Source organism: Heptranchias perlo, unplaced genomic scaffold (genome assembly GCF_035084215.1).
Source record: "Heptranchias perlo isolate sHepPer1 unplaced genomic scaffold, sHepPer1.hap1 HAP1_SCAFFOLD_774, whole genome shotgun sequence".
NCBI lineage: Eukaryota > Metazoa > Chordata > Chondrichthyes > Hexanchiformes > Hexanchidae > Heptranchias > Heptranchias perlo.
In genome coordinates, this window is record NW_027139808.1 from 20,001 (window position 1) to 32,500 (window position 12,500).

General features: G+C 56.8%; 1 protein-coding gene across 1 annotated transcript in view; it reads left to right on the plus strand.

Annotated features, from left to right (window-relative positions):
* Positions 1 to 135: 135 nt before the first annotated feature.
* Positions 136 to 12,500, plus strand: part of LOC137319235 (protein C-ets-2-like) — a 33,464-nt gene continuing 21,099 nt past the window's right edge. The window contains exons 1-3 of the mRNA XM_067981540.1: positions 136 to 227; positions 5,613 to 5,675; positions 9,509 to 9,614. Coding sequence (XP_067837641.1) covers positions 171 to 227; positions 5,613 to 5,675; positions 9,509 to 9,614 — 226 coding nt within the window. The 5' untranslated portion in view covers positions 136 to 170. The remainder of the gene's footprint in view (positions 228 to 5,612; positions 5,676 to 9,508; positions 9,615 to 12,500) is intronic.

Below are 12,500 nucleotides of genomic sequence, written 5' to 3' on the forward strand. Positions count from 1 at the left end.
CTCTCTCTCCCTCTCTCTCTCTCCCTCCCTCCATCTCTCTCTCTCCCTCTCTCTCTCTCCCTCCCTCCCTCTCTCTCTCTCCCTCCCTCTCTCTCCCCCTCCCTCTCTCTCTCTCCCCCTCCCTCCATTCGATATACACTGACTCATTCCCCTTCCCATTCCAGGTTCCGATGTCTGACGATCTCCAGGAGTCCTCAGTGAGGAATTTTCCTCGACCAATTCTCCAGGTGAGTCCCTGCAGACCCACTGAGCAACGCTCGCTGGGATCCGAGCCCCAGACAGACAGACAGACAGACACGGAAAGATCGCAGCTCCCATCTCCTCCCCGCCCGTTCTGTGCGAAGTTCGCTAATCCCACGGGGAATAGGACGGAGAGACACAGAGAGCGGGAGAGAGAGAGGGAGAGAGAGAGAGGGAGAGAGAGAGAGAGGGAGAGAGAGAGAGAGTTCTCTCTCTCTCTATCTATCTCTCTGTCCCTCTCTCTGTCTATCTCTCTGTCCCTCTCTCTGTCTATCTCTCTGTCCCTCTCTCTGTCTATCTCTCTCTCTTTGTCTCTCTCCCTCTCCGTCTCTCACTCTCTCTCTCTGTTTCTCTCTTTGTCTTTCTCTCTGTCTCTCTTTGTCACTTTCTCTCTCTTGCTCTGCCTTTCTCTTTCTGTCTCACGCTCCCTCTCTCCCTCCCTCCCACTCACTCTCTCTCTCTCTCCCTCTGTCTCTGTCTCCCTCTCTGTCTCCCACTCTCTGTCTCCCTCTCTCTGTCTCTCTCTCTCCCTCTGTCTGTCTCTCCCTCTCTCTCTCTCTGTCAGCCTCTCCCTCTCTCTCTCTGTCAGTCTCTCCCTCTCTCTCTCTGTCAGTCTCTCTCTCTCTCTCCCTGTCGCTCTCTCTCTCTCCCTCCCTGTCGCTCTCTCTCTCCCTCCCTGTCGCTCTCTCTCTCTCTCTCCCTTCCTGTCGCTCTCTCTCTCTCTCTCCCTCCCTGTCGCTCTCTCTCTCTCTCTCCCTGTCGCTCTCTCTCTCTCTCCCTCCCTGTCTCTCTCTCTCTCTCTCTCCCTCCCTGTCCCTCTCTCTCTCTCTCCCTCCCTGTCGCTCTCTCTCTCTCTCTCTCTCCCTCCCTGTCGCTCTCTCTCTCTCTCTCCCTGTCGCTCTCTCTCTCTCTCTCCCTCCCTGTCGCTCTCTCTCTCTCTCCCTCCCTGTCGCTCTCTCTCTCTCTCCCTCCCTGTCGCTCTCTCTCTCTCTCCCTCCCTGTCGCTCTCTCTCTCTCTCCCTCCCTGTCTCTCTCTCTCTCTCTCTCCCTCCCTGTCGCTCTCTCCCTCCTTCCCTGTCGCTCTCTCTCTCCCTCCCTGTCGCTCTCTCCCTCCTTCCCTGTCGATCTCTCTCTCACTCCCTGTCGCTCTCTCTCTCCCTCCTTCCCAGTCGCTCTCTCTCTCCCTCCTTCCCAGTCGCTCTCTCTCTCCCTCCCAGTCGCTCGCTCTCTCCCTCCCTGTCGCTCTCTCCCTCCTTCCCTGTCGCTCTCTCTCTCCCTCCCTGTCGCTCTCTCTCTCCCTCCCTGTCGCTCTCTCTCTCCCTCCCTGTCGCTCTCTCTCTCCCTCCCTGTCGCTCTCTCTCTCCCTCCCTGTCGCTCTCTCTCTCCCTCCCTGTCGCTCTCTCTCTCTCTCCCTCCTTCCCTGTCGCTCTCTCTCTCCTTCCCTGTCTCTGTCTCCCCCTCTCTCTCTCCTTCCCCTCTCTCTCTCCTTCCCTGTCTCTGTCTCCCCCTCTCTCTCTCCTTCCCTGTCTCTGTCTCCCCCTCTCTCTCTCCTTCCCTGTCTCTGTCTCCCCCTCTCTCTCTCCTTCCCTGTCTCTGTCTCCCCCTCTCTCTCTCCTTCCCTGTCTCTGTCTCCCCCTCTCTCTCTCCTTCCCTGTCTCTGTCTCCCCCTCTCTCTCTCCTTCCCTGTCTCTGTCTCCCCCTCTCTCTCTCCTTCCCTGTCTCTGTCTCCCCCTCTCTCTCTCCTTCCCTCTCTCTGTCTCCCCCTCTCTCTCTCCTTCCCAGTCGCTCTCTCTCTCCCTCCCAGTCGCTCTCTCTCTCCTTCCCTGTCGCTCGCTCTCTCCATCCCTGTCGCTCGCTCTCTCCTTCCCTGTCGCTCTCTCTCTCCTTCCCTGTCGCTCTCTCTCCCTCCCTGTCGCTCTCTCTCTCTCCCTCCCTGTCGCTCTCTCTCTCTCCCTCCCTGTCGCTCTCTCGCTCTCTCCCTCCGTCGCTCTCTCTCTCTCCTTCCCTGTCGCTCTCTCTCTCCTTCCCTGTCGCTCTCTCTCTCCCTCCCTCTCTCTCCCTCTCCCCCTCCCTCTCTCTCTCTCCCTCCCTCTCTCTCTCCCTCCCTCTCTCTCTCTCTCTCCCTCCCTCTCCCTCCCTCTCTCTCTCTCTCTCCCTCCCCCTCTCTCTCCCTCTCTCTCCCTCCCTCTCTGTCGCTCTCTCTCTGTCGCTCTCTCTCTCTCCCTCCCAGTCGCTCGCTCTCTCCCTCCCTGTCACTCTCTCTCTCTCCTTCCCAGTCGCTCGCTCTCTCTCTCTCCCTCCCAGTCGCTCGCTCTCTCCCTCCCTGTCACTCTCTCTCTCTCCTTCCCAGTCGCTCGCTCTCTCCCTCCCTGTCACTCTCTCTCTCCTTCCCAGTCGCTCTCTCTCTCCTTCCCAGTCGCTCTCTCTCTCCTTCCCAGTCGCTCGCTCTCTCTCTCTCTCTCCTTCCCTGTCGCTCGCTCTCTCCTTCCCAGTCGCTCTCTCTCTCCTTCCCTGTCGCTCTCTCTCTCTCCTTCCCTGTCGCTCTCTCTCCCTCCCTGTCACTCTCTCTCGCTCTCTCCCTCCGTCGCTCTTTCTCTCTCTCCTTCCCTGTCGCTCTCTCTCTCCTTCCCTGTCGCTCTCTCTCTCCTTCCCTGTCACTCTCTCTCTCCTTCCCTGTCGCTCTCTCTCTCCCTCCCAGTCGCTATCTCTCTCTCTCCTTCCCAGTCGCTCGCTCTCTCCTTCCCTGTCGCTCGCTCGCTCGCTTTCTCCTTCCCTGTCTCTCTCTCGCTCCTTCCCTGTCTCTGTCTCCCCCTCTCTCTCTCCTTCCCTGTCTCTGTCTCCCCCCTCTCTCTCTCCTTCCCTGTCTCTGTCTCCCCCTCTCTCTCTCCTTCCCTGTCTCTGTCTCCCCCTCTCTCTCTCCTTCCCTGTCTCTGTCTCCCCCTCTCTCTCTCCTTCCCTGTCTCTGTCTCCCCCTCTCTCTCTCCTTCCCTGTCTCTGTCTCCCCCTCTCTCTCTCCTTCCCTGTCTCTGTCTCCCCCTCTCTCTCTCCTTCCCTCTCTCTGTCTCCCCCTCTCTCTCTCCTTCCCAGTCGCTCTCTCTCTCCCTCCCAGTCGCTCTCTCTCTCCTTCCCTGTCGCTCGCTCTCTCCATCCCTGTCGCTCGCTCTCTCCTTCCCTGTCGCTCTCTCTCTCCTTCCCTGTCGCTCTCTCTCCCTCCCTGTCGCTCTCTCTCTCTCCCTCCCTGTCGCTCTCTCGCTCTCTCCCTCCGTCGCTCTCTCTCTCTCCTTCCCTGTCGCTCTCTCTCTCCTTCCCTGTCGCTCTCTCTCTCCCTCCCTCTCTCTCTCTCTCCCCCTCCCTCTCTCTCTCTCCCTCCCTCCCTCTCTCTCTCTCCCTCCCTCTCTCTCTCTCCCTCCCTCTCCCTCCCTCTCTCTCTCTCTCTCCCTCCCCCTCTCTCTCCCTCCCTCTCTGTCGCTCTCTCTCTGTCGCTCTCTCTCTCTCCCTCCCAGTCGCTCGCTCTCTCCCTCCCTGTCACTCTCTCTCTCTCCTTCCCAGTCGCTCGCTCTCTCTCTCTCCCTCCCAGTCGCTCGCTCTCTCCCTCCCTGTCACTCTCTCTCTCTCCTTCCCAGTCGCTCGCTCTCTCCCTCCCTGTCACTCTCTCTCTCCTTCCCAGTCGCTCTCTCTCTCCTTCCCAGTCGCTCTCTCTCTCCTTCCCAGTCGCTCGCTCTCTCTCTCTCTCTCCTTCCCTGTCGCTCGCTCTCTCCTTCCCAGTCGCTCTCTCTCTCCTTCCCTGTCGCTCTCTCTCTCCTTCCCTGTCGCTCTCTCTCCCTCCCTGTCACTCTCTCTCGCTCTCTCCCTCCGTCGCTCTTTCTCTCTCTCCTTCCCTGTCGCTCTCTCTCTCCTTCCCTGTCGCTCTCTCTCTCCTTCCCTGTCACTCTCTCTCTCCTTCCCTGTCGCTCTCTCTCTCCCTCCCAGTCGCTATCTCTCTCTCTCCTTCCCTGTCGCTCGCTTCGCTCGCTTTCTCCTTCCCTGTCTCTCTCTCGCTCCTTCCCTGTCTCTGTCTCCCCCTCTCTCTCTCCTTCCCTGTCTCTGTCTCCCCCCTCTCTCTCTCCTTCCCTGTCTCTGTCTCCCCCTCTCTCTCTCCTTCCCTGTCTCTCCTTCCCCTCTCTCTCTCCTTCCCTGTCTCTGTCTCCCCCTCTCTCTCTCCTTCCCTGTCTCTGTCTCCCCCTCTCTCTCTCCTTCCCCTCTCTCTCTCCTTCCCTGTCTCTGTCTCCCCCTCTCTCTCTCTCCTTCCCTGTCTCTGTCTCTCTCTCTCCTTCCCTGTCTCTGTCTCCCCCTCTCTCTCTCTCCTTCCCTGTCTCTGTCTCCCCCCTCTCTCTCTCCTTCCCTGTCTCTGTCTCCCCCTCTCTCTCTCCTTCCCTGTCTCTGTCTCCCCCTCTCCTTCCCTGTCTCTGTCTCCCCCTCTCCTTCCCTGTCTCTGTCTCCCCCTCTCTCTCTCACCCTCTCTCTCTTTCTGTCTCTCTTCCTTCCTCTCTCTCCCTCTCCCTCTCTCTCTCTCCCTCTCCCTCTCTCCCTCCTCTCTTTCTCCCTCTCTCTCGTCCTCCCCCTCTCCCTCTCTCCCTCCCACTCTCTCTCCCTCCCCCTGTCCCTCTCCCCCCCTCTCTCTCTCCCTCTCTCTCCTCTCCCCCTCTCTCTCCTCTCCCTCTCCCTCTCTCCTCTCCCCCTCTCTCTCCCTCTCTCTCCTCTCCCCCTCTCTCTCCTCTCCCCCTCTCTCTCTCTCCTCTCCCCCTCTCTCTCCCTCTCTCTCCTCTCCCCCTCTCTCTCCTCTCCCCCTCTCTCCTCCCCCTCTCTCTCCCCCCTCTCTCTCCTCTCCCCCCCTCTCCCCCCTCCCTCTCTCTCCTCCCCCTCTCTCTCTCCCTCTCTCTCCTCTCCCCCTCTCTCTCTCCTCTCCCCCTCTCTCTCTCCCTCTCTCTCCTCTCCCCCTCTCTCTCTCCTCTCCCTCTCTCTCTCCTCTCCCCCTCTCTCTCCTCCCCCTCCCTCTCTCTCTCCCTCTCCTCTCTCCCTCCCTCCATCTCTCTCTCCCTCCATCTCTCTCTCCCTCCCTCTCTCTCCCTCCCTCTCTCTCCCTCCCTCTCTCTCCCTCCCTCTCTCTCCCTCCCCCCCTCCTCCCCTCTCTCTCCCTCCCTCTCTCTCCCCCCCTCCTCCCCTCTCTCTCCCTCCCTCTCTCTCTCCCTCTTTCTCCCTCCATCTCTCTCTCTCCCTCTCTCTCTCTCCCTCCCTCCCTCTCTCTCTCTCCCTCCATCTCTCTCCCCCTCCCTCCCTCTCTCTCCCCCTCCCTCCATTCGATATACACTGACTCATTCCCCTTCCCATTCCAGGTTCCGATGTCTGACGATCTCCAGGAGTCCTCAGTGAGGAATTTTCCTCGACCAATTCTCCAGGTGAGTCCCTGCAGACCCACTGAGCAACGCTCGCTGGGATCCGAGCCCCTGACAGACAGACAGACACGGAAAGATCGCAGCTCCCATCTCCTCCCCGCCCGTTCTGTGCGAAGTTAGCTAATCCCACGGGGAATAGGACGGAGAGACACAGAGAGCGGGAGAGAGAGAGGGAGAGAGAGAGAGGGAGAGAGAGAGAGAGTTCTCTCTCTCTCTATCTATCTCTCTGTCCCTCTCTCTGTCTATCTCTCTCTCTTTGTCTCTCTCCCTCTCCCTCTCTCACTCTCTCTCTCTGTTTCTCTCTTTGTCTTTCTCTCTGTCTCTCTTTGTCTCTTTCTCTCTCTTGCTCTGCCTTTCTCTTTCTGTCTCACGCTCCCTCTCTCCCTCCCTCCCACTCACTCTCTCTCTCTCTCTCCCTCTGTCTCTGTCTCCCTCTCTGTCTCCCACTCTCTGTCTCCCTCTCTCTGTCTCTCTCTCTCCCTCTGTCTCTCCCTCTGTCTGTCTCTCCCTCTCTCTCTCTCTGTCTCTCCCTCTCTCTCTCTCTGTCAGCCTCTCCCTCTCTCTCTCTGTCAGTCTCTCCCTCTCTCTCTCTGTCTGTCTCTCCCTCTCTCTCTCTCTGTCTCTCCCTCTCTCTCTCTGTCAGTCTCTCCCTCTCTCTCTGTATCTCTCTCCCCTCTCTCTCCCTCTCTCTGTCACTCTCCCTGTCCCTCTCTCTTCATCTGACTCCCTCTCTCTGTCTCTCTCTCCCTCCCTGTCTCGCTCTCTGTCGCCCTCTCCCTCTCTCTCTCCCTCTCTCTGTCTCTCTCTCCCTCTGTCTCCCTCCCTCTGTCTCTCTCCCCCTGTCTCTCTCCCTCTGTCTCTCTCCCTCTCTCTGTCTCTCTCCCCCTGTCCCTCTCTCTTCATCTCTGACTCCCTCTCTCTGTCTCTCTCTCCCTCCCTGTCTCGCTCTCTGTCCCTCTCTGTCGCCCTCTCCCTCTCAATCCCTCTCTCTGCCTCTGTCTCTCTCTCTCTCTCCCCCTCCCTCTCTCTCTCTCTCCCCCTCCCTCTCTCTCTCTCCCCCTCCCTCTCTGACTCTCTCCCCCTCCCTCTCTGACTCTCTCCCCCTCCCTCTCTGACTCTCTCTCCCTCCCTCTCTGACTCTCTCTCCCTCCCTCTCTGACTCTCTCTCCGTCTCTCCCTGGGAGTCCCCGCCCACTATTTATAAAACTGACACATCGACACTCGTGTCTCAGATTATCACACCTGCTCACACACACACCCACCCACACAGTAATCTCCGGACCAGAGCGGGGAGTGGGCTGGAGGTGCATGGTCAGAGTCCCGAGACGCACTGTACAGTCCACAAAATACTGGCAGGACACATTGCCTCCCCCCCGACAAGCCTCTTGCCTCTTTAAACCCCTCTGGTGCCCTCTGTTGTTCTCATTACGAGAACGACAGCGAGACCACAGCACAGAAACAGGCCACTCGGCCCCTCTGGTCTATCCCGGTGTTTATGCTCTGCACGAGCCTCCTCCCTCCCTACTCCATCTCCCCCTCATCACCATCTCCTCCGATTCCTTTCTCCCTCATGTGTTTATCGAGCTTCCCCCTGAAATCCATCTCCGCTGTTCCCCTCAACCACTCCTTGTGGGAGCGAGTTCCACATTCTCACCACTCTCTGGGGAAAGAAGTTTCTCCTGAATTCCCGATTGGATTTATTAGTGACTATCTTATATTGATGGCCCCCTGGTTCTGGTCTCCCCCCACAAGTGGAAACATCTTCTCTAAGTCAACCCGATCGAACCCTTTCATAATCTTAAAGACCCCTATCAGGTCTCCCAAGGTATATGGAGACCAGAACTGTGCACAGTGCTCCGAGTGTGGTCTAACCCAGGTATATGGAGACCAGAACTGTGCACAGTGCTCCAAGTGTGGTCTAACCCAGGTATATGGAGACCAGAACTGTGCACAGTGCTCCCAGTGTGGTCTAACCCAGGTATATGGAGACCAGAACTGTGCACAGTGCTCCAAGTGTGGTCTAACCCAGGTATATGGAGACCAGAACTGTGCACAGTGCTCCGAGTGTGGTCTAACCCAGGTATATGGAGACCAGAACTGTGCACAGTGCTCCAAGTGTGGTCTAACCCAGGTATATGGAGACCAGAACTGTGCACAGTGCTCCAAATGTGGTCTAACCAAGGTATATAGAGACCAGAATTGTGTACAGTGCTCCAAGTGTGGTCTAACCCAGGCATATGGAGACCAGAACCGTGCCCAGTGCTCCAGGTGTGGTCTAACCCAGGTATATGGAGACCAGAACTGTGCACAGTGCTCCAAATGTGGTCTAACCAAGGTATATAGAGACCAGAATTGTGTACAGTGCTCCAAGTGTGGTCTAACCCAGGCATATGGAGACCAGAACCGTGCACAGCGCTCCAGGTGTGGTCTAACCCAGGTATATGGAGACCAGAACTGTGCACAGTGCTCCGAGTGTGGTCTAACCCAGGCATATGGAGATCAGAACTGTGCACAGTGCTCCGAGTGTGGTCTAACCCAGGTATATGGAGACCAGAACTGTGCACAGTGCTCCAAGTGTGGTCTAACCCAGGTATATGGAGATCAGAACTGTGCACAGTGCTCCAAGTGTGGTCTAACCCAGGTATATGGAGACCAGAACTGTGCCCAGTGCTCCAAGTGTGGTCCAACCCAGGTACATGGAGACCAGAACTGTGCACAGTGCTCCAAGTGTGGTCTAACCCAGGTATATGGAGACCAGAACTGTGCACAGTGCTCCAAGTGTGGTCTAACCCAGGGTATATGGAGACCAGAACTGTGCACAGTGCTCCAGGTGTGGTCTAACCCAGGTATATGGAGACCAGAACCGTGCCCAGTGCTCCAAGTGTGGTCTAACCCAGGCATATGGAGACCAGAACTGTGCACAGTGCTCCAAGTGCGGTCTAACCCAGGCATATGGAGACCAGAACTGTGCACAGTGCTCCGAGTGTGGTCTAACCCAGGTATATGGAGACCAGAACCGTGCCCAGTGCTCCAAGTGTGGTCTAACCCAGGTATATGGAGACCAGAACTGTGCACAGTGCTCCGAGTGTGTCTAACCCAGGTATATGGAGACCAGAACTGTGCACAGTGCTCCGAGTGTGGTCAAACCCAGGTATATGGAGACCAGAACTGTGCTAAATGCTCCGAGTGTGGTCAAACCCAGGTATATGGAGACCAGAACTGTGCACACTGCTCCAAGTGCGGTCTAACCCAGGCATATGGAGACCAGAACTGTGCACAGTGCTCCAATTGTGGAATAACCCAGGTATATGGAGACCAGAACTGTGCACAGTGCTCCAAGTGTGGTATAACCCAAGTATATGGAGACCAGAACTGTGCACAGTGCTCCGAGTGTGGTCTAACCCAGGTATATGGAGACCAGAACTGTGCACAGTGCTCCAAGTGTGGTCTAACCCAGGGTATATGGAGACCAGAACTGTGCACAGTTCTCCGAGTGTGGTCTAACCCAGGTATATGGAGACCAGAACTGTGCACAGTGCTCCGAGTGTGGTCTAACCCAGGTATATGGAGACCAGAACTGTGCACAGTTCTCCGAGTGTGGTCTAAATTCAAATTACGGACTGAAGGAAGGCCCCCTTCAAATAACCCCTTCCACCTCCTCAGGACATCCCAGAAACGTTTTGCCTGGATTCCCAGGGCAGTCAGCCTTGCCCTGCAGGCAGAGGTGGCGGCCATTTTGCGCACAGCAAGATCCCGAGGAGCTGAAGGGGCATTCACTGATGCACTGTGACACCGCAGCCCCCCCTGGGTTTAATTCTCGGTCTGATCTTTCCCAGCGACAGGACGCCATCGACGTTTGCAGTCTGACGTCACAGACAAGTGACTATTTTTCGATCGAAGATGAGGAGTCACTGTCCGGAGAAGCAGAATATCTCGCAGAAGGTACGGCACGGGTTAGATACAGAGTAAAGCTCCCTCTACACTGTCCCATCGAACACTCCCAGGGCAGGTACAGGGTTAGATACAGAGTAAAGCTCCCTCTACACTGTCCCATCAAACACTCCCAGGGCAGGTACAGGGTTAGATACAGAGTAAAGCTCCCTCTACACTGTCCCGTCAAACACTCCCAGGGCAGATACAGGGTTAGATACAGAGTAAAGCTCCCTCTACACTGTCCCATCAAACACTCCCAGGGCAGATACAGGGTTAGATACAGAGTAAAGCTCCCTCGACACTGTCCCATCAAACACTCCCAGGGCAGGTACAGGGTTAGATACAGAGTAAAGCTCCCTCTACACTGTCCCGTCAAACACTCCCAGGGGCAGGTACAGGGTTAGATACAGAGTAAAGCTCCCTCCACACTGTCACATCAAACACTCCCAGGGCAGGAACAGGGTTAGATACAGAGTAAAGCTCCCTCTACACTGTCACATCAAACACTCCCAGGGCAGGAACAGGGTTAGATACAGAGTAAAGCTCCCTCTACACTGTCCCATCAAACACTCCCAGGACAGGTACAGGGTTAGATACAGAGTAAAGCTCCCTCTACACTGTCCCATCAAACACTCCCAGGACAGGTACTGGGTTAGATACAGAGTAAAGCTCCCTCTACACTGTCCCATCACACACTCCCAGGGCAGGTACAGGGTTAGAAACAGAGTAAAGCTCCCTCTACACTGTCCCATCAAACACTCCCAGGGGCAGGTACAGGGTTAGATACAGAGTAAAGCTCCCTCTACACTGTCCCATCAAACACTCCCAGGGTCAGGTACGGGGTTAGATACAGAGTAAAGCTCCCTCTGCATCTCTCTCCCTGTCTCTCGCTCTCTTTCGCTCTCCATCTCTCTCTCTCTCTTGCTCTCCTTCTCTCTCGATCTCCGTCACTCCATCTCTGCATCTCCCTCCCTGTCTCTCCCGCTCTCCGTCTCTCCCGCTCTCTCGCTCTCCCCGTCTCTCTCGCTCTCCATCTCGTTCTCCATCTCTCGCTCTCTGGCTCTCTCTCCCGCTCTGTGGCTCTCTCTCCCGCTCTGTGGCTCTCTCTCCCGCTCTCCCTCTTGCTCTCTCTCTCGCTCTCCATCTCGCTCTCGCTCTCCGTCTCTCTCTCTCGCTCTCCGTCTCTCTCTCTCGCACTCCGTCTCTCTCTCTCGCTCTCCGTCTCTCTCTCTCGCTCTCCGTCTCTCTCTCTCGCTCTCCGTCTCTCTCTCTCGCTCTCCGTCTCTCTCTCTCGCTCTCCGTCTCTCTCTCTCGCTCTCCGTCTCTCTCTCTCGCTCTCCGTCTCTCTCTCTCCGTCTCTCTCGCTCTCTCTCCGTCTCTCTCTCTCGCTCTCCGTCTCTCTCTCTCGCTCTCCGTCTCTCTCTCTCGCTCTCCGTCTCTCTCTCTCGCTCTCCGTCTCCGTCTCTCTCTCGCTCTCCGTCTCCGTCTCTCTCTCGCTCTCCGTCTCTCTCTCGCTCTCCGTCTCTCTCTCGCTCTCCGTCTCTCTCTCGCTCTCCTCTCTCTCGCTCTCCTTCTCTCTCTCGCACTCCGTCTCTCGCTCTCCTTCTCTCCCGCTCTCCTTCTCTCCCGCTCTCCTTCTCTCCCGCTCTCCTTCTCTCCCGCTCTCCTTCTCTCCCGCTCTCCTTCTCTCCATCTCTCTCGCTCTCCGTCTCTCCATCTCTCTCTCGCTCTCCGTCTCTCTCTCTCTCTCCATCTCTCTCGCTCTCCGTCTCTCCATCTCTCTCTCGCTCTCCGTCTCTCCATCTCTCTCTCTCCCTCCGTCTCTCCATCTCTCTCTCTCTCTCCGTCTCTCCATCTCTCTCTCTCTCCGTCTCTCCATCTCTCTCTCTCTCTCCGTCTCTCCATCTCTCTCTCTCTCTCTCCGTCTCTCCATCTCTCTCTCTCTCTCTCCGTCTCTCCATCTCTCTCTCTCTCTCCGTCTCTCCATCTCTCTCTCTCTCCGTCTCTCCATCTCTCTCTCTCTCTCCGTCTCTCCATCTCTCTCTGTCTCTCCGTCTCTCCATCTCTCTCTCTCTCTCTCCGTCTCTGCATCTCTCTCTCTCTCTCCGTCTCTCCATCTCTCTCTCTCTCTCCGTCTCTCCATCTCTCTCTCTCCGTCTCTCCATCTCTCTCTCTCTCCATCTCTCTCTCTCTCCGTCTCTCCATCTCTCTCTCTCTCTCTCTCTCTCCGTCTCTCCATCTCTCTCATCTCTCTCCGTCTCTCATCTCTCTCTCTCTCCGTCTCTCATCTCTCTCTCTCTCCGTCTCTCCATCTCTCTCCATCTCGCCTTCTCCATCTCTCTCTCTCTCGCGCTCTCCATCTCTCTCTCTCTCTCCATCTCCATCTCTCTCTCTCTCCGTCTCTCCATCTCTCTCCGTATCTCCATCTCTCTCTCTCTGTCTCTCCATCTCTGTCTCTCTCTCCGTCTCTGTCTCTCTCTCCGTCTCTGTCTCTCTCTCTCCGTCTCTCTCTCTCTCCGTCTCTCCATCTCTCTCCGTATCTCCATCTCTCTCTCTCTGTCTCTCCATCTCTGTCTCTCTCTCCGTCTCTCCATCTCTCTCTCGCTCTCCGTCTCTCCATCTCTCTCTCTCCCTCCGTCTCTCCATCTCTCTCTCTCTCTCCGTCTCTCCATCTCTCTCTCTCTCCGTCTCTCCATCTCTCTCTCTCTCTCCGTCTCTCCATCTCTCTCTCTCTCTCTCCGTCTCTCCATCTCTCTCTCTCTCTCTCCGTCTCTCCATCTCTCTCTCTCTCTCCGTCTCTCCATCTCTCTCTCTCTCCGTCTCTCCATCTCTCTCTCTCTCTCCGTCTCTCCATCTCTCTCTGTCTCTCCGTCTCTCCATCTCTCTCTCTCTCTC